The 25,664-nt window shown below is 40.4% G+C and overlaps 1 protein-coding gene across 1 annotated transcript; it reads left to right on the top strand.

Moving 5' to 3' along the window:
• Positions 1-584: 584 nt before the first annotated feature.
• LOC131470560 (homeobox protein aristaless-like 4) lies at positions 585-20,479 on the top strand. The gene is made up of 4 exons (XM_058646463.1): positions 585-1,351; positions 9,747-10,060; positions 16,312-16,440; positions 17,778-20,479. Exons 1-4 carry the CDS (start codon positions 1,006-1,008, stop codon positions 18,096-18,098), a joined length of 1,110 nt encoding a protein of 369 aa, XP_058502446.1. The 5' UTR covers positions 585-1,005; the 3' UTR covers positions 18,099-20,479.
• The last annotated feature ends 5,185 nt before the right edge of the window (positions 20,480-25,664 follow it).

The following is a 25,664-nucleotide window of genomic DNA, read 5'->3' as shown; positions in this document are numbered from 1 at the left end:
AGTCGTTCAGTAAAGTTCTCTAATTCTCCGTCATTACGGCGACGTGTCGCCAATAACAGACTTCTCACATCAGGTCCTGGTCAAACGCTTCACGCGCTTTGTTTTACAATAAAACAAACACAGCAAGCTAAATATTTGTGCAATCATTTTTTTCTTGCTTTTAAGCGACACATCCGCCGACTTTTACTCACTGTACGCACTGTTACTGATCTAAAATCCTTCATCTGATCCTATTTACGTTTTATTTATGATCCCATATATAAATATGCTATATATATATATATGTATATATATACATATATATAAACATATATATATATAGCATATTTATATGAAGGAAATTTGATTTTGCTCAAGGTGAATTAAATTAAATGCGACATTGAAACTCTTTAAAGTTTGATAAAAAGAAAGAGTGTCTTGTCTCAGGGAGATGTCCTGCTCTTCAGTCATAGGAATCAAAGCCTCTTATTGCATTAATGTCATGTGTTGTTTCGTGTCCCGCGTGTTTACCAAAGAAGTTTTGCCCCCTCTGAGTTTAACCTCCCATTTCTGCTGGCTGCATAATAGCGCGGGCTGCAGCTCGGTGAGGCCCTAAACTTCACGTGTGTGCAGCAGCAGCCTGAAGGTCGGACTGTTAGGAGTGTGTGTGTGTTTATGTGTGTGTGTGCGCGTGTGTGTATGTCAGATTGACTGTAGGCTACTGAGGCGGCATCAGTTTGAGCGAGGCACTTCTCTTTACCCCGACAAACCTTCAGGGGGCTTTTAGCATTTGTTCAGTCTGCAGTCTCTGGAAAACATCTGATTCATTTTTTAACCAGTCCCAGATGCTGCAGTGTGAGAGTGTGTGAGTGATTGTGTGTGTGTGTGTGTGTGTGCACGAGCGCGTCACTGTGAGAATATCTGCTGTCTAGTGCGAGAGAGAAGGGGAGGGAAAGAAGAACAGAACCGTGTGGATTTTTCTTTTTCTTTTTTTTTCTTAGTTTTTTTAAATATCACTTTTGAAGTATGAACGCAGATACGTGCGTTTCATACTGCGATATGACATCGATGGATTCATATTATAGCACGTCCACTGCGCAAGGTAGGGATCACCAGGCGAACCCGTTCAGGACTTTCCCGACGTCTGAGAACAAATACAGCCCCACGACGTTCCTCCCGGGCAAAGGGCAGACTTTCGGAGAGAAGTCCCGCAGTCCTTTCCCGTCGGAGTGCCAGTCGTTGGATGGCACAGAGGAGAGCACCTTCAGCAAGTACCAGATCTTCATGCAGCGACCGACCTGCAAAACTCCGCCCGAAGGCAGCAAGCTGCACCCGGACAGCGCGCACAACGGCGCGCTCATCTCCTGCTATGGTGAGTCCGTGTGTGTGTGTGTGTTGGAACACAGTTAACACACAAAAGGAGAGAAAAGAGGAGATATATGTGTGTGCAGCTCATGGAGGAACATGTAATGTAATGTTAAAGACGTGTGTGTGTGTGTGTGTGTGTGAGTTAATTTAAGTGCATTAACTGTGCGGGCTGTTTTCTAACCACCCTGGTTCAGATAACTGTGTGAGAAAGTAGTTAGACTGTGATTGTGTTGACACATAGACCAAAAAAATAATTGCATAAGACACTGTAGATGCACACACGCCTGTCTTTTGCCACATTATTTCATTTTTAACTGATACAAATTCTAGGCCATTCAAAAATATCTATCAGGTTGACTGTGAGTGAAGAATTAGAAACTAAAATAATTATTTTACAAGTCTAATGTGCTTATGTCTGGAAATGTGATTCGTACATTTTGGGCTTCTAGTTTTTAAAATGTATCGCCGAATAAAGTGTTTATTGTCCTATAATGACTTTAATAGACCACAAGAAGCAGCAAGTATTTGACGTCGCACTGTCATTATAATGTCACCCGCCTTTTACTGTGTGTTATTTCCTGCCCACGCGATCATCTTCCTCCAAATATAAGTCAGAAATCTGAGATGTATACCTTTATACGACATTTAACACACGTTTCCAACGGAGAAGCCAACTTCTGCCTCGTTAAATTAATTAAATGAATGCATAATAAACTATTTAAGGATAATTCTGACAAGAGGTGCTTTATTATTATTATTATTTTTCGCATTTGTTTACATGCACGCATGTTTATGCATATGCACGTTTGAAAATAGTAAAAATGAAGTGAATGACAAACTACTATATATCACACAGCCACTTCATAGAGAAAGCAGGCCACGTCTACGCAGCAGCGCTGCTCAGTTATATAGGCCAACACTATAGTGGATCACAATAAAACAGTCGATTCAATACCGTAATTCAATCTTTAACCTAAACAGTCTGACATAAATAATTTATTTGATAATGACGATTTGCAGCTTCAGCCATTAAGGCCGTTTAAAGAAAACAATCCATTTTACTGTCTTTTATGAGACGCAGTGTTTCACATAAAGAGAGAAAAAGCTTCTCACTGAGTAAATAACATTATGTGACAACATGACTCTAAAAAAATAAGTCTTACTATAATGGACTGTGTATTTTAATAGCATCGTTTAAAGTTCTATTAAAATGCATTTCTGTTTATTATCAGCATAGGCCCGTTGTGGTGTAGTCACTATGTTTATTATGATGAGATGGATTTAAACATCTGTTCAATTTATGGCTTAAATTTGAGTTTATGTAGCAACAACATTTTATTGCAATTTTAGTCTGATTTGAGTTGAGAAACAACAGCAAAAGATTTACGCATACATACACTAAATGCTTAATTCTGTCCAAGAAGACTATCAGCATTATGTGATTTCACTTTTAAATAAAAAAATAAAAAAATAAAACCGCCCCAATTCTGCTGAGTGGGATCAGTTACAACTGGGCCTGCAGTTTATGGTATCTAATTTTTTTTTTTTGCACTGTTGCCAGAACCGCACTTTGCCAGAAATACATCCACAAAGTGCAAAGTCATGTGTTTTCCTGGTCACTCTTTATTCAGGTTGAGCAGACACATTTTCAGGGGTTTAAGAGCGAAGCCTCCAACAGACCGTGGCACCGACGCATTGAAGTGAACTGATTTGGCAAGTGCATTGACAGAACCATTTATATGCCATCATTAAATGCGACATGCCTCCCTTGAGGAAGGCTCTGCAATGTTATTATTGAAAATGTTGCAGCCAGATGAAGGCATCATGGCTCTGGGGAGGATACTTTGGGGTCTTGCCAAAGCCTCAGGCGTCAACAGGCTTGTGCTGTTATGTGTGGTCCTCAGTGGAAGATATATTGCTCAATGCTGATGGTTTATCTCCACAAGGATGACAAAAGTTCCCTCTTATCCATAGGGAGTTTTCGGCGGTAAGTTCAGCTACAAATATGCTACATATTATTTACATGGCAACCAAACATTTTGAATGTGTCATTCGTAGGATGTTATGCCACAAGATCTGACAAAAATGTGTCGCTGGTTCTCATTAGGGCTGAACAATTTGGGGTAAAATACGTAATTGCGATTTTTCTGTCATATATTTCTATTGCGATTCAACTTCAAGCTTCAGTTCAATATTTACACTGTTATACGTTTAGAAGAAGATGGAGCTTTACCACATGAAATACTCTCAAAATAGTTTGCTCTAATGTAACAATGAGCTCTCAAAGATATAAGCACTTCTAACATTATGCACTGCATATTTAAAATGTGGCTTAAAACATGAAATAGAAAGACTAAATAGTTTCCCACTGCGATTTGCTATTTGTGTTGTTTTAAACTGTGATTTGTAAACAATGAGTTATTCAGCCTTAATACTCAATAATTAGAATAACAAGAATGTTCATATTTAAAATGAATGGGACATGATGATGAGCGGCGTTCATGTTAAAACAGAGGTTCCCTGCAGATTCTGTTCAAATTAAAATCTAATCTAGTGAATCATTTTCTTGCATATGGTTCAATTTACACTTTCATTTTAAGACAAAATTAAGTCACTACACATTTGATTAAACTGTAGCAGAATATCACTGTAATTTAAGTTTTAATCTGTTTGACTGTTACATAAAACGAATATATTCTTATCAGCTTTTAATCTCTAAACTCAGGTAAAAAAAAGAGAGTTGTATAAAAGAAAATCCTAAACACAATCAAGATATTCAAATCACATTACATACAATATCATATTATCTCTGTAAAATAAATAAATAAATAAATACATATTTATGTACTGTAGAACATTATGTAGGCTGGTCCTTCATTTAAAGGCTCACTGTGTAAGATTTAAGTGAAATTATTGTAATGCAGCAGGAATTAAAAATAAAATAATTATACTTCCTTTTTATGAGTGTCCAATCACCTGGCTTAATTGTTTTTCATTACCCCAGAATGCATTTTTTTATTATTTATTTTGGACCATCATATATATATATATATTTTATTTTTTATTTTTACAACAACCTACAATGGACAAACTTAATATCTTTTAAGTTTTGATGCTAAGTTAGTTTTGCCACTTGTAAGTGAAGAGTGAGGCGAGGGATATTCAGCGGCAACACACAACTTCACCAAAAAAATGCAAAATTTTACACACTGTGCCTTTAAGTACAAGGTTGATCAGTGCGACTGTCCCACAGTGAAGACAGGGATGGGAGCCGTCTACCTGCTCGCACAGCGATGAATGAAATAAAACCCCTGAAGCTGATGGAGTGCTGAGGAATGCAGGTCAGCGCTGCAGGAGAGGTCTGCATTAATCTAATGCAGATGTGCATCACTGGCTCCTATAGTTATTATGCATACTCCCCAAACATCAGGTCTCCAAAGCTACAGAGAGTTTCTGCGATGACAAAGTGGGACTGGTTTACATAACCCTGTCTCAACAATACCTCAAACAAATAAGCAACCAGTCAGAAATGGACACTGAGACTGCGTAATGATTTGAGAGTCTTTGAGTTTCTGGGAACTCACACTTTAGTGAACTCTATACGTTTGAGACCAACTAAACGCGACACACACACCATTCGCATTAATGTTTGACTCACTTTCCCAACTCTCACGTTTTCGTTTTTTAAGGAAGTGTAAATCTGAATAAAAATAATGGTGTTTATGGGCTTGTGGTTGGTGTTGAGGTCGAGTTCTGCATTTGCTGACACACACTGAAAGTGTTTGTGGGAAACACTGGCTCTTTTTAAAGGCTGTTTGTTCCTCGTCATCTTTGCCTTTTAACAAAATAAGCGTTTAAAGCAAATTACACATCTATGAAATACAGCTTTGTCAGTGTTAATAGTTTCAAACCGCCCCCCTCCTCCCTTCAGCTGGATATCGAAGCATCCTGTGATATGTAAAACATTTTTCTCAGCATATGAAAACCAAAACACGACCCCCCAAAAAAAAGTCCTGGCACAGTTTTAAAAGCACGCTGTCAAAAGATAGTGCTCTAAGTACATGTTAAAAGACTCGGGGAAGTGATGTCACAGGATATGCATGTGCTGATGGCTAACACATTGGGTTCATGTTAACAATAAGCAAATGCTAGAGTGACACCTGTGATCGTGCCGGCATGCGTCTGTGAACCAGAATAAATTAGAATATGAAAAGATGGATGAATTCCTGACTCGTTCAGTTGTAATGGTTTCTAGAAACATGCAGCTCAGGAGCAGTAATTTGTCAGAGCTGGAAGTAAAATCTCATTACAGTTGTTAATGATCCTGTTTCACTTTCATTCAGCCTTTACATTCTGTCATCTTACACTCGTGCAGGGGGAAAGTAGATCACCTCAATTAACTGCAGAGCGGCAGGCTGAAGAAATGATTCAGAAACCTAACAAGCTGCATTCATATTGTTTTCCATGAACTGGAAATAAATCCCTTTTTTTTTTTAAGGTCTTCAATAACACAGACATGACAGTTCTGCGTTATTGTCAGGAATGACTAATGCTAATGGAAACTACTGTTCAAGACAAGGATTATGATCACTTTTAGGTCCACGGTTAACAACTCTTTCTTAGCATGCAGGAAGACACATCTTATTTTGCTTTGATATATTTAAAATAAATAAATAAATAAATGAATAAAACCCAGGAGAGAAAAGTAATCATTACTGAGAATCATCAACCTGACCCTAACACTTTAATCTTTATGCTGCTCTCTTCTTCACAAAGAAGCTGAACTACCTCATGAAAACATAATGCTTTTTTAATGTGATTGACAGAATAAATGTGATGAATAAAAGCTTACAGACGATTGATGACATCATTAAAAGTCACATTTAATCTTCTTTACTTTCTTCGAAACTTCACTTTTTGATATATGGCTCTCGTCAAACCTTAACTTACGATGCGACACAAAATCACACATGATCGCAAGTGAATGACATAGAGTAACAACTTTCATCTTGACCTTGAGATTAAAAGAATAACTTTGATTGACCTTGAGGTTAATAATTCATCAAGATGTTCTACAAATATTTTTGCCTCTCTTGAGGAGAATACCTCGTCTTACTGTAAACTAAAAATCTTTAACCGTTTCTTCGGACTTTGGCATGAGACAGTCACAGCCACCGCCCAAGGAATTATGACAGTAGTGAGGTCACGATTGTGTCAATTTATCAGGAGCTGAGGTTGAACAGAAGGGTTTTTTTTTGGTTTCCCAGGGAATCTGCATTCCAGCGTGAGCTGCTGACATAGATCTCTCCTCAGGAACATCTGGGAGCCTCCCTTCCACTCAAGAAACAACAGTCAATATCACGACTTCAACTGTGCTGCAGGAACAATAATCCAGACTATAACGTGCCTGCAGAAACAACAATGAATGCAAAATTAAAAGTCACCTGGTGAGAACCACAGCCAAAGGAATATGCGGCTTATAAAGGTGTGATGATAATTGGGGAGCCATTGCAGCAGAGCACTATCAGTTGTGGCTGTTTTGAGAGAGCACTCTGTTTAAAAGCATTCCCTTCCCTATTTAGTGTTTGGTCATTAACCCTTCCCCAGGTTACTAATTTATTGTGTTTCTTTTATTTGGCTTCACTTGACCCTCTCTGTCTCATTCCATAAAAACGGAGAGGGCGCCCTGTTGCTTTACAACCATTTAAATTACACTTTGATGTTTTCTCTCTGTTTTCTGCAGTGATTAAATTGCTGACCCTAGTAAACATCTGACCTCAGCTCACTGAAGAGGTCTGCAGCTTGTCACAGAGTTACTCCAGCAAATTGTAGGATCAGCTGGGCGATGCATGGATCGTATGTACACACACACTGATAACGCTGAAATGAGAACAGCGGTCGAAAACACATTATCTCCGAATGCCAGAAAAACTGTGATCCTGGCGCCCAAAAGAAAGCGGAGTGTGGTGGCAGTGTTCTCCGGAACAGCATGTAGCAGAGACAGCTCAGCACGCGGGAGGGAGCGCTGGAAGATGTTTGTGGCGAAGGATTGCATGGTTAGCGTGACAGAGAAAAGGAAGATGAGCTGGGAATATTAGACAAAAGATACCAATTTAAATAGAAATAATCTTTTAATTCCTCTGCATTCTGATGTGAATTGTGAAAAACTGTTCCCAGTCTTTACGCTGCTCTAGGAGCTTCATATTTACAATGAAGAAGATTCTTCAAACTGAAATAGACAATGTTTTAGCTTAAATCTGTCATCATGGTATCAAACAACTGTTGCAATTTACAGTACAGAAAAACGACACCATCCCATCAGCTTCCTATAAGCTTTACGGTCACTATTCTCCTGGTAACCCGGAACGAATAGATTTACAGCACAATGGAGCTGTGTTATTCCGTATCCATAACAATGAAGAGAATATTGTGTTCCGACTACCATCACACAATACAGACTCTGACAAAAGGTATTGTACTTTCCAACTTCTTGCCACTGCAGTGAGTTACAGCAGTGGCCAAACATTAATTCACCTGGAACAGCAAGGACACAAAGTCTTTTGCCTCTTTAACTCTCTTAAGAAAGTAAATAAGCATGTTTCCCAAACTGTTGGTCTGATGATTCTTGATAGAAAACTCTTCTGCCCAGCATCTTTCCATCTCCCTTTCCTGACAGGATGTGTGCCTTGCTCAGGGGCATGGTTTCATTTTCTCTACGGATGCAAATGCCAAACAGAAACCTGGAAGTGACCAGCCTTCTTTATGCAGCATCCAAGTCCCTGCCCCAGGCTAGAATGAAAAGTATTGCACAGTGCTTGAGCATATGAGGCCAGCTCAGGGGTTGGTCAGTGATGTCAGAACATCTGCCTTTGTGGTGACTGTAAGAGGGTCTGACAGGTGGGCCACTGCAGTATGAGGTCATGAACTCCAGCAGGGCAAGCTGTGTTGTTCCATTAGCGTCTCAAGGGCAGGTCTGAGCCAGAGATCAGGGGAGGGCTGTTGCAGTTTTAAGGGGATGACTATTGACATCTCATGGTGGGACACTCTAGCCAAAGGCGTAATAATCCATGAAAACAAACATGCATGCTGCAGACAGCCACCGCCTAGCTTCATCACTCTAAAACTATTCAGTCATCTAACTAACCACTAAAACTCTTGGCTCACAGAGTCAGCAGTGCCACAAGGTGTCAACTCTCTTTCACATAGTGCACCGAGTTTCAGAGAGTGACACTCGACCATTTACTGACATCACTTTCGACAAAATGCAAAGTGACAAAGTGAAATGGATGCACATTAGCACACAGCTATTAAGTTAACTATCGTAAACATGATCAGAGAAACATGGCTGCACTATAGTAATGCTCACAAATCGTTCATGTGGAGGAGGCCATCATGTGTTGGTTTCAAACCAACACAGTTAGGACAGGTCGCTCCCCGTGCCCATTGGCAGGAAAGGCAAACACAGAGCCTGACAGAGCACACTGTTCTCAGAGCAGCGCAACCAGAGCCCCTCAGCTTATTTATTCACACAGTTGTTTGTTTATTGAAGGAGAAGGGACAGCCTTCTTCATCTCCTTAAAGGAAACAAAAAAGCTGGCAGTCGCTGACAGAAACAGAACTAGGTCTGTCACAAAATGGACGCTCTCGAAATTAAGGGTGACAACAACAATGTTGTTTACATGTGGGGGGCAAAGCTGTGGGATAAGCGTGGTCGCCCCCGCGCACACACACACACAAGGCCCACCATACAGGACACCGAGACCATGCAGGCTTTGCGTGGCTCGGATTTCATGTGGCGTGATTGAGAGATGTGAGGCAGAGGCCTGCGATGGTTGTGTCAGAGGTCACGCCAATGTATAGTGACATACCTTTCAAACAGAAAAAGACGTTTCTGCTCTGCAGAAGTCTACATTTTTAGACTTGCTGGACGCAGACAAGGCCAGTGAACCTAGAGTAAAACATTACAGAGGTGATGTAAGCCTTAGGTTAATGCCATTTCATGTGGATGATGAACAGACTCGCTCACCGACGCCGTGGGTTTTTGTTTCAGTCACATTTGAAAGAAAATGGTGTTTTGCTGAGTATTCCATTTACCGATTAGTCAGTAAAGCTATAGAGCTGCTAATTAAACGTGGCACATTATTTAGAAAATTGGTTGCTATTTTGAAAATATTGCATGAACAAGAATATACTTTTGATTTTTCTTATTAAAAAAAGATTCTAAAGATTCCCATCACACAACTGAAAAAGTGTTTGTTAGAGACAAGCATAAGCTATGGTATCTATCTACTGATGAGTAAAGAACCTCAATTTTAAAAGTGGTCGAATGTACCTTTGAAAAAAAGTACAAAACTTAATCTCCCATATTTTATTGTGGCTACTCTCCTTCACATACACAGGAAAAGACAACAGCGGCCTGACAGAGTCGGAGTTGCCCCCAAGCGTCGACCCTCCTGGGATGGAAGGCAGTTACCTGAACCTCAAGGAGCCTGGTGTGAAGGGACAGAGCGATCGGCCCGGCTCCGATCTTTCCAGCCCTCTGGACAAAAGCGAGGCTGAGAGCAACAAAGGCAAGAAGAGGCGAAATCGCACCACATTCACCAGCTACCAGCTGGAGGAGCTGGAGAAAGTTTTCCAGAAGACGCACTACCCAGATGTTTATGCCCGTGAGCAGCTGGCACTGAGGACAGACTTGACGGAGGCTCGTGTACAGGTAAGGACACCAGGTGTAACATCAGGTTAAATGATGTTACATCAAAAACATTTCAAAACCCAGTGTTTCAAAAAAGAAAAATGTGTGTTCTGTGTGTATAGCTTTGTTAGGTTTAGGCACAAAAACATCTTGCTAAAGTTTAGGAAAAAGTTTGGGCTAAAATAGTTAGGTTTGTTCATGGTAAGGAAACATTGAGGTTTGGGTGTAGATGAGCTGTTGTCATGTGTACAATAATAAATACTTGCTTGAGGTAAAAAAAAAAAAAGAGAAGAAGTTGATTTGCGGTTTGAAACAGGAAACAAACGGCAATCTTCTTGTGTTATACAGTCTGGTGTTTTGTCAACCCGTCCATTCACTCCAAACCTCCTCCTCAAACTACAAACTAAAATGTTCTTTTTCTCCAGGAAAGAAAAATAACTATGGCCACAAGAGGGCTTGAACATAAACGTATGTCATTCTGAGGCACTTGCTGGTTTTACTGATGCTGTCATTCCACCTTAGGATGACAGTATCCAAGAGCCTGAGCTGTGTTGTTTGAGGGCAGTCATCCATGTTTGCATGTTAATAATCACTCGGGGAACTAACAGAAAGCACTGGGAGATTTAAGACTGGCATGTTGACAAAGATTGTTTGGAACAGCAGCGTAACCCATTGTTCTCAATCTCTCTTTCTGCCTGCCAGTTTTAGATCAGAGTGGGATGGGTGGGTGGGATTATGGGAATACATACACTCAACTCATACATGCTGCAGGCTCTGCATAAAAGGTCAGAGGCCAAGGGTTTCTCCCCAACACTACCATGTTCAAACCACTTCACCGTACAACTGTGGAGGCAGACAAGGAAAACTCATGGGAAAAAAGAGAGAAGTCATCAAAGCTATTTGGCAAGGATATAAAAAACACTTTGAGATGCCAGTTTCAATTTCCATACATAGCCCAAGACATAGTCAGGGACAGAGAACCTGGCCTGCTCCCTGTGGTGGTACAGCAAAATAAGTACATTCATGTTGCATTCACACAGACCTATCTATTCCCCAGATGAATATAATTAACTTCCTCATCTGACAGGCACACAACAGACTCTGCTGAGTCTCTGTGAGGTTTGACCCATACTTCTAAACTCATACCCTAAATATGCATGCAATCAAGACTAAACCCCACAATTTCAACTGAAGGTCCATCGAGACAAAGTCCAGGGATAACCAGTTGCTGAATACCAAGGGGCACTTGAAGCTTGGCAAACCATTGGAGAATCCTTTTCATCTCCGTAAGCACAGCCATTGAAATCCAGAGTGCAGATGTTTTCTGCCAGAATGCCAATGTCAAGGTCTTACAGTTTCATCCTCATTTTGATGATACATGTCTTCATAAACTCCGCCGCAGTTTTCCATCATCAAATCTGTGACTTCTGCTGCCACTAGTTTACTCAGTACAATTAGCTTTAAACCTCAGACTTGAACTTCACCACACTGCATACTTTTTATGTAGGAGGCTGAGTGTGAGTGACTGCTGAGGCAGTCTATCAATTGCCGTGGTCCTGGATGACAGAGATGAGGTGAGACGGCTGGACTTCAAAGCTGCTTTTGGAGCTGTGCACTTTGCCCTCCCTCTCTCCCTCTTCCTCTCCCCGTGCCTGCTGGCTCTGCAGCATAAATAAAGCTCTTTAATGGCTCCGTAAGCTGCCTTTTGCTGTCAATGTCTTTAGCAATTACTGTATCACGGCCAAACACATTGCGCTCCAAGGGCAATGAGCTACCCTCACTGCAGATGTCTGCTAAATAAAACAAACACGATTTGTAAGTGTTCACAGTTGGAAAAGGCCAAACCTGTGGGATTCATACAGTATTGGATCATTGTTATTCATTGTTGAGAAATAACAATACTAATAATACAGGATCATTTTAATATTGCTTGTGTATATCCTTCCTTTTCAAACAAATGTAGACATTTTATAGGTTGGGGAATAGGAGACGCAGAGCAGCAAAGGACACATCTGACTTCATAATGTTCCTTGAATGATCTTTCTGCCAAACTATTTGTCTTCCTTCTCAGTTCCTCCTGCTGCTCAAAGGCAAAGCTACGTCGAGCAAACTGTCAGTGAAACATGACACACTCACTAGTGGCAAATATGTGTTTAGATGTTGTTGTTTGCTTGTTTGTCAAAGGTTCCACTCCGAGTGTGAGAGAGTCCAAGTTAGGCAGCTTTTGTTAGTGACTCACTGTGAATTACATAGTATGCAAATGTGTTTTCTGTGTGCATCCTATGTACATTTGTGTGTGTGTGTGTGTGTGTGACTGCATTTGTCTGCACGCCTCTCAAAGGTCAGAGGGGTTAGCTGCGGAAAGCCAAGGGCTTAGGCGTCAGGAAATTAAACATGAAATGAAAACAAGCTCCAGTTTGAACATTCTCCCATCTCACTTTCCAATATCCCCACTTCCCCTCGCCGACTTAAAAGGAAGGAGGGAGGAGAGAAGTGGAGAGCAGGGTTCGACAGTGGGGGGTGGGGGTGCAGGAGTGAAAGAGAAGAGGCTGAGCTTCAAGTGAGGGGAGGCAGTACACAAAAAAGAGGTTAAGAAGAGCAGAAGAGTACAGTTATCTTGATCCATCACAATTAAGATGACTTCTTAAGGACACAAAAAGTAACCTTTTTTTGAAAATGTAGAACATCCATTGCTACACCAGGCAAACTTGTGAAAAGGTTCTAAGTTTCCATTAAATAAAATGGATTTCATCCAAATGGTTTCTATTTGTAGAAAAATTAGATGAGGTAAATTTATTTAATAGACATTTGGCAGATACTTTTATCCAAAGCAACACACAACTGCGGGATGACAGCGAAGCCTCAGTACAGAAGAATCCTAAAGCAAGAACTAGTACCAAGTGCAGGAAATTATTTATATAAAGTGCCCCCAAAGTATACAGAGTAAGCTCATGTTAGACATGGTAGGGTAATTGGGGCATTAAAGGAGGAGGAGTTTTCCTCAAGCGGTGCAGGAAGACAGACAGGGATAGCATTTAGTAACTTGCTCCACCATTAGGGAAACATAAATGGGACCAATGTGGACTGTGATGGCGCATTAGTTTGTAAGATTGGGTTAAAGTAGACGGTGGATCTAGAGAGAGAAGATTTTCTGTAGCCAAGCATTGGTGAATCGGTTTTGACTTGGATGAACAAGGGCAGCCAGTGGAAGTTGATAGTAATGTCGTGGTGATTAAAGACCATGTCCACTGTAGAACATCTGTATGTTTTACTGTGCTTTGAGTGTGAAAGAGGAGTAAGGCGAAAGACAACCATGGTCCAAAACAAGCTTGGCGGTGTATTAATTGTGGCAAGAACGTTGAGACAAATGCGACATGGTCGGATGCCCAGGTTTCTCTTGAAGGTGGTTGGGTTCAGAGATGAAGAGGTCATTTTCGATGTTAAGATATTGTACCTGAAAGACATATTAATCCCTCGCAAGCGAAACTATCATGACTCCCCTGATAATTCCACTGTACAAGCACTTTCCAGCATTTGTGGTGAGGATTATTTTTTTGGAAACCTTTGATGTTATGAGCTAACAAAAACCAATGAATTACCAAAGACGTGACTAACCTTAAAAAAAATAATAAACCCCAAATCCCTGGGGGAATATAAAAGAGAATCCATCTCCTTCTAAACATATGATATAACTCAAAGGGCAACAACCCTCACCTTGACACTGCCGTTTGGTCACAACCTAAAATATCAGTTTACTTGGTTGCAAGGATGATCTGTCCTCTAATCTCGCCAGCTGACCTGAGGAATGTTGGAGTCAGATGACATTTCTTTACGTCAGTTTCCTTCTCAAAACACGGGCAAAAGCCATATGGAGGCTACAGGACGTCATATGTGCTCTTCTTTATTTTACTGGTAGTTTATTTATTTACTGGTCTTTATAAGTAACTGGTAGTTTTGTTCCGTCCAAAATATGACACACCAATTTGTCACATTTATTAATTTGACAGACAGCTCATGTTTATCGTTAAGCTCTTGTGTTTACTTCTGTGTTGGCAGATAGAAATGGACAGAGAGAAATGCGAGGGAGGATTTGAAAAGGATGACTGCAGCAAAATTGCATATCAGGCAATGTGAAAACCACAAGCTGATTGGGCTGGGAAGCAACCCACAATCCAAGTTCAAACCCCAGTGTCGGGGCGGGACCGCTCTCTCTTCTCGCTTTGAAGAAGTTTCCCCTTCCCCCTTGGGAGGACAAGATTCAGACAACTAACAAATAGATACAGATAAACATGATGAGGCTCCCACTCTAACGGTCTATTCTCTTAGTGAGACGTGAGAAAATTCTCTTAAAATCCAAAAAAGACAGCAAAACACAAGGTACAGCTGCTTATATAAGGGAAAACATAGATTTGTGGTTGGAAAAGGAGTAAAGAACATAGGGGGAATGAAGGGAAGTAAATGAAGAGACTATAGTGGATTTAACATTGAATAGCCTTGATTTCAGGTTAAACCCTCCTTTGATCTTCAAATTGACTAATTCATAAACATGATGTGACCTTGCAGTCGATTTGAACCTCATATCCCTTTAAGTAAAACAAATACACCCTCCAAAGGACCAATAATGTAAAATAAGATTCATGGAAAGAAAGAGCTTTTTTAATTGGTTGGAATTATTTCCAAGTATAGATTTTTTTAGTACTAACATCACTGACAGTATATGGTACGGTCCAGCTCTTTGTTTGGAATACTGTGCCTATAATGACAAAAGCTTTGCTCAGACTGCCAACACAAATCTGTTTTGTGGCCTTTTCACATCGGTTGATTCTCGACAGCAAACATAATAAAGGGAAGAAAACAAACATGAGCTGCAAGTTTTTGCAAACCAGATTCAAATCAAATATGGAGATGGTTTAAAATGCAAATATGATCGGATCGACAGGCACGTCTTAGTCTAGAAGCTCCAATCTGATATGATGGTGTCATTTCAGCTGCTTGGTAAACAGTTCAATAAGAATGGTAAATCCAGAGTTGGATCCTCCAGAGATGACGTTGTTACTGACGCACAAATCCAAACTTAGCACTTGAAATAATACTTTTGCCTGCAGTTGGAAACAAAACCATAGTTCACATGGGAATGAAGTTTTCCACTCCTGCAGGTAGAACTGTACGTTTGCATTTTGAGACATTAGACAGAGTTTTGAGTCGCAGTGATCCCAAATACAGAAGTTTATAGAAGGTTAAACTGTACTGGCATGTTTGCAAATCATTTTCCTAACAGGCCACATGTCGTCTCAACATAGCTATATAACACTGATTTTCATTATTAATTACTCTGGAAAATATTCTCTAATATAAATGATCAGAACATCCATTACAGTGCCACAAGTTAAAAAGTTAAATACAGGAGCTTGGATCTCATGCGTGTGCACAACAGACATAAATTACAAGGTGCCGCATGCAATAGTAGTATTAAAAAATATTTCCATGGATTCTGATCATGTTTAAGAACTGAAACTTCTTCGCTTTCTTTCATAAACCTCATAACCACCCCCCCACCACCCCTGCAGCTTTCCTCCAGAGTTGTCTATGTGCTGCACTTTGTCTGTCAGCAAGTTCCGAAAAATGAACATTTTCAGCAAAATGGCAGTCTCTACATGCAAAAAAAAAATAGGAAAAACCTTCTTTATATGCTAAACACAAAACTTAATAAACCCCAAACTGAAACCAAAAACGCATATACTTGGTCAAGAGTTGAACTTTTGTTTTGTGGATCGTACAGAGGGATTCCCCACTGTATCCCACTGTGCTGACATGTGGGGGAGAGCACACCTTGCTCAGAGTGATTTATGAATGGCTACAGGCCCAGATGTGGATCTGTCGACGCTGGCAGTCTGAAGGGAGGCAGACGCCCGTGTATCAAAGGGAGGAGCTGAAAAACACAGCACCAGGGGAGACCCACTACTTTCACATCAATGGCTCCGTGTGGACGGCACATTAAAGACACGTCAAGTCTGAAAACCTGGGCCTGGACTTTCATGTGCAGCAGAATTTATTTGCTTCACTATCTTGGCTTTATGTGGTTCAGTTTCTGACTTTGTCTATAGCTGAACCTGGATAGTGGCTCTGCTTTGCAGAATAAACTCACTGGATGTGAAAAGGGATTTGAAAACTTAGAGAGATATTAATTTATGTCAACATAACATTAAGGTTTTGATTTGTAGTGTCTGCTCTGTATTTTGAAGCATTTACCTGATGGATTATTTTCTTTGCAGGTGTGGTTTCAGAACCGCAGAGCCAAGTGGAGGAAGAGGGAGCGTTTTGGCCAGATGCAACAGGTCCGCACACATTTCTCTACTGCTTATGAGCTGCCTCTGCTGACTCGGCCCGAGAACTACGCACAGGTAAAATAAATCAACAAATAACCCGAAACCAAAGCCACGCTACATAATGACTATGCAGTGTGTTCACACTGGACACGAGACAAACAAAGCACAGACAGACTGCAGAATAAATGCAGTTAATTTTTGAGTTAGCTGCATGGACACAATTATCCCCCAATGCAATGCACAAGGCAATCGGTAGGCAGCACACAGATGGAAAAAATTTAAACAAACTGTGAATGGTGGGGAAAATACTCAGAGGAATCTTGGAAAACGAACAAAAAAAGAATAATCTCTTAGAAAAAACAGTCTAATGTGTTTTTGTCAAATTTAATTGACAGTAGTTTTCCAAGGTCAGTTTGATTCACATCCAACATCACACTAACTGTATCCTGTTACTATCCTGTAACTGTTGAAAGACTATAACTATGACCAGGGACGTTTCGGGAGACTTTGGGAGCCCTAGACAAAAAGGACCTGAGGATCCTACATTATAGCAAGCATTTAGGGGTTTACTACCAAGGTGTAGTCGCGGTTACCTGTACATAGCTGTATTAGTTAGGAAAACTATTATATTATAGTATTTAGTTATTCTCAGGGGCCCTTTCTTAGGTCTAAGCAAGTCTTACCTAACCTGTTGCAATGACTATGACAGTTATACCTCTTTCAACCTGGGTTTAAACAGGGTTTTGACCAGAGGGAAAGTATTTTTTATCAGCATTAATTTGTGGGTCAAAAATGACTCTGCAATGCATGTGAGTTTTTATCAGCTTTAGCTTCAATCTGCATTAGTTGGAAAGCCCAGGCGAACATGCTCATTTCATTTGTGCTTGACTGTTGACAATTCCCCAGTTATTTGCAGCAGAATGCACAAAAAACAATAGTCCTGCAGTTAATACAACATTACTGTTTAGGGATCGTGTTCAATATGTTTTACTTCAACAGTCTGATCAATTGAAAGAGTGATTGAGAGAGGGGTGAAAGTAAAGATGCAAAATAGTAAACACCATAACATTGTAACACTGAGCTCCATGGTAGTGTTTTCATTTTTTATCCCTTCTCCTCCTCCTGTTTTGGTGCTTTTGTGACATCACAATTCCAACACGGGTGACGCAGAGGTGGGAAAAGTTGGGATTGTTTTGTCTGATTCTTCCAGGTTCAAAAATCCCAGCTAATTTAAGTGTGAAAGAACGTTCAGTTTACTATTTAGATTTTGCACATAGAACAGATTTGAGACTATGAGCAGGTATTCATTATATAACACTAAGTATCATGATCATAATGGTTGTAAAGAATGGTTTGCTTCATAAGTTCAGTTGGTTATTCTCACACTGACAATGACAACGACTCATCCTCAGATCCAGAACCCTTCATGGATTGGGAGCAGCAGTGGAGCATCTCCAGTGCCAGGCTGCGTTGTGCCTTGTGACTCCGTCTCCTCCTGCATGCCACCTCACCCTCATGGTCCTGGAGGAGTCTCTGATTTCCTGGGTGTGTCCAGTCCAGGAAGCAGCCACATGGGACAGACACACATGAGCAGCCTGTTTGGGGGTCCTGGGATGGGCGGGGGAATCAATGGCTATGACCTCAATGTTGATCCAGATCGCAAGTCCTCAAGCATAGCTGCGCTGCGTATGAAGGCCAAGGAACACAGTGCAGCCATCTCTTGGGCTACATGATGTCCCAGCCTAGTTCCACCCAGCCCCCACAGGGCCCCCTTTCTCCAGAGCAGCCGTCAGCAAGTGCTGTGAGGAAGGAGGGACTTTTCCTGAGAGCACTAATGATAACACAGGTCAAATGAACAGGGAGAGACTGTGGAGATAACAGAGGCCATTACAGCGGCCAAAGCAACCAAGATAACAACTGTGACAATCAGCAGATGCTGAAAGTGAGAGAAATACAGAGGTGTGACTTAGAAGATGTTATGTTCATTCTTGATTCTTGATCTCTCAGGTCTCATTGATAAACTGGGTATCGTTCAAATTAGTGATAGATGATTTCAGTATAATAAGCAATATAATATATATGGTTTACAAAAAAATGTATAGGATGCAGGAATTCAGTGCCAAATCCAGCCATACCATGCAGTACTTTCATTAACAGAGTTGAGCTTGATTCATATTATTTACCTCCTTTTGCTTATTTTTATACCACCCATCCAACCCCACTCACATTATTTGTGCAACTGCCAGTTGAAGCGTGTTTCTCATATTGTATAAATGATATTCAAATATTTTCCTGTCTCGTTCTAGCGCAAACTGTCCATTAAAGCAAAAACCTTTGCCTGCAGTGTGCAGTTTATGCTCCTGCAATGAAAGGCAGAGGTGCAATGCGAAAAAAAGCAAACAGAACCTAATTGAGCAAGAGCAGACACGGCCTGTGCCAGTTTATTCTGGGAGGAGGGCAGGCATTGGATTGGCAGTAATTTCCAAACCAACGTGTCATTTCCTCCCTCAGGGCCGCCTGCACAGGTTCCCCTGCTCGGCTCAGGCCTCAGGTTACAGGAAACAGTGTGTCCACTGGCAGACGAGGTACAGCAACACACAGCAGCAGCCATCAACACCAACTAACCACGTCAACTTCAATCAGCAACCAACAGGAATAGATGCACTTGATTAGCATCAAAGTGAGCAGTCTGGCCCTGTGAAAACCACATCACATCACAGAGTACATGGCGAAGACAAACTGCACAGAAGCTGCAATAATCAATTCATTGTATAAGTTGGGCTTAGTAGAGATGACACTTGGATTCGTGTTTTGCTAAGAGAACCCGTCACATGCCAGAGACTGCAGGCCAAATCAGTGGCCCTAATCATCCTGCGGAGCATTCTGTAGAGTTTAGGTAATGTGATGACATTAGAGCTGGACTGCAAGAATGTGGTGAGTATGTGCAGTGATTGCAGGGGTGTCTCTGTGTATTACCCCACTGGAATATGCCTGTCACCAGAGCTGGACTGCAGGATGAGGCCTGAGACAGGCTTCATTAGTTTTTTTGGCTGATCCCTCAATGACGCCTGCTGGGCTACATATCTATTTTCTTTCCCCTGATGGCAAGACAGTCTGGTTCTGCTCCTCATAGCTGGATGATTACTTAAACACGAGTTCCCATTACAACAATACTATACGAGTGCAAAACTGCAGCTATTAAGGTTTTTTTTTGAGTATCAATTAATTTATGGAGATTTTTGTTTTGTCGATAAGCCAAAACCCTTTACCTATAAAATGGCAGGAAAAACAATGAGCCAAGGCTCCATTCAGTGAAGGAGAAATTGAATTTTAAAATGATATAGATTGTGTTGGTTGTGAGGGCTGTGGTCAAACCATTATTGTCAAAATTTCAAAAGTAAAAACGGAATAAATTTAAAATAAATAATTTGCATGACAACCTATGTAATTGAATTCCTACTTTGTCTTCTTGCTGGTCCTCCCTCAGAGCACCACTCCTCTGCAGCTCCATCCATGTTGATACTACTGAAATAAAGCAATTGAAATCCATGGTTATAATGTTGTATCGTGTGAATGTGAACAATATAAAATATATTGTTCTTTTGCTTGTACATTTGTTTTGCTAATTTGTCAAATAAAAAAATTCCAGAGATAAGCCAAAGAAGTATTACAGTAATATTGCCAGGAAGTGTAAAATGATGTTCTCTTGTTATTCTGATGAGTTGCTCTGGACTTTTACCAAGGTTGAAATTGCTTTCTAATGTTCTTATTGCTTCAAACTGCTTTTTGTATATTAATCAAGTATTTCTACTTCTGATTGTAACTTTATGTAATGTGCTGTTGCAATAAGTTATTGCACTTACAGTTGAAGGTTGTTGTTTTTTTTTTTGTCTTTTATTTTTACATTTAATGGGACAGTGTTGTCTTTGACAGAGTCATTTGGCTTTGGCAGTCAACAACTGTCTCCTATGCCCGTCCACATTTAGCACCATGAACAGCATCACTGGGATCTGTCTAAGGTGTCGGCCATTTGTTTGTACAGAAGTAACTTGCTGTTTCTGTTGATGATAGTTTTGAAGTGATTTTGAAATAAATGAATCTCCAATGGTTGAAATGGGTCCAGGCAATTTTTCTTTAAAGGCCCTCAAAGTCTCTTACTGATAACATCCATCCACAGTTTTTGTATTCAATTCATCTTTTGGAATAAATAGGAATAGTACTTTTATGCATTTTAATACATATGAAACATTCATTTGACTCATCACTGATGTGCAGTGTCACAAAAAGCAATTTAAAGATACAAGAAAAAAAGATAGTGAATACACACTCACCACCACTGTATTAGGTACACCTATTCAAGTACTCATTAATACAGATCTGTAACCCGGGGGGTGTCAAACATATGGCATTTGACCCACCAGAGGGTCCAAATCTGGCACGCAGGATGAATTTGTGACAATTTTGCAGTATGATTAGAACCTAATCATAATGTTACATACTATATTCTTCAGTTCCAGATATCTGTGACTAAATGTTTTGTGCCTTCGTACATCCACTGTGATCTGGAAGTTGTAATACACATGTGTAACTGGTAAACTTAGACATAATATTGTTGAAATTGCACTTATTTTTCTCAAGAAATGTCAGGTTGTTCATAATATGTTTTGTAAAAAGATACTTCATGAAATGTAAAAACAAAGGGAAACATTTGTAGTTCTTGTTGTTTATAGTTGGGGTATTATTTTACCGTTCCGGCCTGCTTGAGATCAAATTGCCCTTTATGTGGCCCCTGAACTAAAATGAGTTTGACACCACTGATCTAACCAATCAATCCTACGACAGCAACTCAACGCATTTAGCCATTTGATTTAGGCCAAGACAACCTGCTAAAATTCTAACCATTCTGCCCATCAGACATGTCATTTCTTTAAATATGGCATGGTTGTTGGTGCCGGACTGGCTGGTCTGAGTATTTCAGAAACCGATGATCTACTGTGATTTTGATTCACAACTGTCTCTGGGTTTTACAGAGAATGGTCTGAAAAAGCAAAAGTATCCACAGCTGTAGTTCTCTGGGACAAAAATATGCCTCGACGATGCCACAGGTCAGAGGAAAATGGTCAGATTGGTTGGAAATTATAGAAGGGCAACAGAAACTCAAATGACCACTCTTTACAACCGAGGTATGCACAGGACTGCAGATAGCAGCAGAACAACAGCAGAAAACCATATCAGGCACTTTATTTGGTCGACAGTATCTATAAAGAAGTGGTCAGTGAGTGTCCACAAATACACGCACAGAGTTAATGACATAAAGAACGACTGTTAAACACGGGTGATATGTGATCCCATTCTTCTCCTCGCATCAGCAACTTCCAGATGGGATGCTCTGTCTCAGCCATTAGGCCCAAAGTTAAGCCTAATAGTTTGAATGGGCCTTAAATACCTCCAGGTGGTCTTTGGCAAACAGTCTGGCTATGGCTGTAGTGAGAGAAAGCTGCCATGCAATACAGTATGCAGCATCATTTTACACAGATGTTCTTTGTTTCTGCAACACAAGCTCAATCATGCAACAAAACAGTCTTGAGAAAAACATTTTCATAAGCTCTTCTAAATATCCTTCCCTAAGCAGTAAAAGAGGCCTGTGATCAATCCACCCTTTATTTCAAATGTTGTGCTGAATATCATCCACAGAAGGCACAACCACTTAGGACAACTCTTACGTAAGACAAAAGGAAAGGCATGGCCAGGAACAATAATAATAATAAAAAAAAAAACATAATTTTTTTTTATAATGTGTGCCAAATCACATCTTAGCATTGATGTGTTCTTTGCCCTTCAAAGAATGTTGGAACCCTACCATATCTGCTCCCTCCCAGCAACAATTGTCGTCTTTTCCACAGTTGTGCAAGAGTTTAACTGGATCGGTCTGATCGCATGAGAATGTCACCCACTCCAGTAAAGGAACTGGAGATCATCAATAAGACTGCAATGGACGGGTAGATCGACCCGCTTTGATGCAGGTTTGTATCTGTCAGAGGAAGTGGTATGGTACGACAGACATTTTATCCGTTATGTTCTTTAAGTGGCAATTATAGTAACAACAAATACCTTTCATCTTTAAAAGAGAATTGGAAAAATACTTACAGCGCTATTACAATACATTTTTTGGTCTGGAAATCTCCAGTGAAAACACTGAAACCAAACCAACTATATTTTATTTTGTCTGTTTATTTTTACTTTTATAGGAGTAAATTGTGCATTCGCGTAGGTTGAATTAAGCTTCACATTTTGGAGGCTAGATGAGGACGTGTGACGTGGCTGTCATTCAAAATAAAGTACCATGCCCAAGACCATATACAGTATAATGACCACTTATAAACTATAGGTCATTTAAAAGGGATATGCAGAGACTCCACTTCTTAGAACAATTTCAGTGTTGGTGATTTAATGGGATCTGTTGACAGCATGACCCTTGTGAGACCATCTAAGGCAGACAGACTTTGGGGGCCATATGACTGATAAAATCAGAAACTCAAATGACAAAAAGGAGCACTATATAAAGAGGCAACCCCGGGGCCTCTGCACTCTCCGTGTGTCTAAAACGTGAGTATATGAGATAAATAAACACTTGTAGGGAGAAAGAAGAGCAGCCCACTGTGCCCTGAACAGCACTCATTAAACCTAATGGGTCACGCTGCTCCAGCCAGGCTCCACTGACACCCTTAATAGAAGCCTGCATGGTTAAGGGACCATGAAGACCATTAGGGCACTTCAAAGTTCACTCCACTACATTAGGGTCCTGCAGAAATGGCATAGAGGGGACAGATCCAATTCCTCGTTCGCTGCTTTATTTTTCTATTAGTTGACCTGTAGATGCTTGAGCTGCTCATTAAGGGCCTTCATTAGTAAGACCACGGCAGTAAATCAGTGATATATCGCCTTTCAGCACAACATTTCTTATCGGTCATATTTTAGAGCTGACACTTGTGCTTGCATTGTTAAATGATCCCACTGGTTTGAAAATAAAATTGCTGTTTTCACTGTAAATCTAATTAATGCAGTCGCCTCTGGACCAATGAAAGGACACCTATGAACTGCAGAACAGTGGAGCCAAAGGAAAGTGACAAGCACACCAGTAAAAAATAAAACACACTCCTAACACGCAAACCTGGTGATGCACTCACGCCATGTTTGCTACTATGAAACTAAAGTCTACCATATTCAAATAACTTCAAGCTAAATCTAGCTGTAAATCAAAAGAGTTGCTGCTGGCCTCGTATATTGATGCTGTCCTGCGGGACATAAAAGGCAGAGTAGTCCCCTGCCTGCTTTGGCTATAAGTCAGAACTATAGTTCCTCAGTATGGCTTTATGGAGAGGAGGGGGGCAGCTGAGGAGGAAACAAGACGACATGCATCACTTTGTCCTGGAAAACGTTCCTCATTACAAGCATAGCATATGAAAAAAGAGCACAGATTTAGGTAAGCTTTTGACACACATACGAAACTAATCCTAAACAGCATGAACATACCACTGATCTAAAAGTAGTAACATCTGTTTTTTTAGCAAGATTTTCCATCAGTACAGAACTAAAACAGCGTGAACCAGAGACAAGATGGTATTGTCTCATATAAAAATGTTACAGAAGTAATATCCGCTGGGACATTGTACGCACGTTTCAGAACAAAAAAAAAAAATTGCATGTCACCACATCTATACTTCACAGCATCTGACAGGTCATTGTGTCAATAATAGGAAGTAAGTGTAGGAGGACTTGACAGAGGGATAAGATCAGAGCGGAGCTTTATTAAGAGAGGAACATGGATACTTCTCTTCCCTAAGTGCCTTCTAATGGGCTCTTTGGCTCTGGAACAACCTTTCCTACATCAACTTATCTACAGTACAACTCCATCGATGTGAACACTTTCATCTCTTTTAACACTTACACTGTCGTGGACATCTGCAGAGCTTTTAATTTACAAATATAAAGGTTGTTCCAAACAAAATGTGTTCATATGCATGCAACAATCTGTGAGACATTTACTTAGGCAAATGCAATTATTAAAACAATAAAAAAAAAACAGTTTTAAAATCATTTTTGATCATTCCATTGGGATATTTGCAACTCCTTCACACACACTCTGCACCCTGAATCTCACGTTGCACTGTGCGAGTCTGGTGAGTGGGTAGAAACACTGTGCAAAGTTTAACATAATCACTAATGATAGTCAGTCATCATCTTTACATGTACATTTAAGCTGCGGCTGTAGTGCAACTTTTTAAACGCTAGCAGGGAATTTATTATTGAATTAAGTGTGTCCACCTCCACTACACTCTGTGGTGATATGCCCTGGTTTCAGCTTGTCTGTATTAGGCAATTTCTCGCTGACCAAAACAACCAACTGCTAGTTTGTAGCATGTCGAGTCTTCCTATCATTCCAGAAACTATTTAATTCTTTAAGCTGACTCGATCTCCTCGTTAATCCCAAAACGTTATCTGCCTCTTTTTCTTGTTTTCTGTGTAAAAGCCTCTTATTTATCAAAGTTCAGGGGTGGTAACTGTAGTAATTTGACTACATCCTCAGGAGTGTGAGTCAAACTTTGAGTGTTCTGCAAGCAACCAGCAACTTTAAGAGTAAAGTCAAACTGTCAGCTGCTTTCATCATGGTGTGTTTACTACAGTGATAGCAAGGCCAGCATATGTTGCATAGTTCTGCTTTAAAGTTTGCAGAATATGGGATACTTTCCTGTTTTACTAAATTCTGAGTGACATTAAGGACACACTCCTTAAAACTAAGGTTTAAACTTCAATGTGCAGACCATTACTGGACTTCAAGAACATTCTCTACTATACCACGCCAGATTTCACCACTCAGGAGTGCAGATATTGAGTGAAAGATCAATATCTGATTGTTCTTTTCTGTTTTCTTTAATTAAAAACCTGGCTATGGTGCAAAAATATTAGTTGCCACACCTGTAAAAAAGTAAGTGACTCACTAAGTGAGTCTATCAGAGTGAGCATCTTCCCAAGTCCCTGCATCTGAGCAGGCAGCTGCTTGATTCGTTATTGCGTGGTCACTCTACAATTCCTTCTCAAATTTCCCTTCAGCTGACAGCGAGCACCGAACAGCTGATGGCCAGCCAGCTGCCTGACAGGCATCTCTGTGGTCTGTTACCATGGAAACAGCCTCACATTGGCTCACATCATTCACCAACTCCAACTAATAAAACTTTATTAGAGTGTGGAAATATCTAGTGTGGCTGTTTGACATGCTAACATAAACAGAGGGGAGCGAT

Source organism: Solea solea, chromosome 12 (assembly GCF_958295425.1).
Source record: "Solea solea chromosome 12, fSolSol10.1, whole genome shotgun sequence".
Taxonomy (NCBI): Eukaryota; Metazoa; Chordata; class Actinopteri; order Pleuronectiformes; family Soleidae; genus Solea; species Solea solea.
This window is presented reverse-complemented; position numbering and strand designations above follow the sequence as displayed.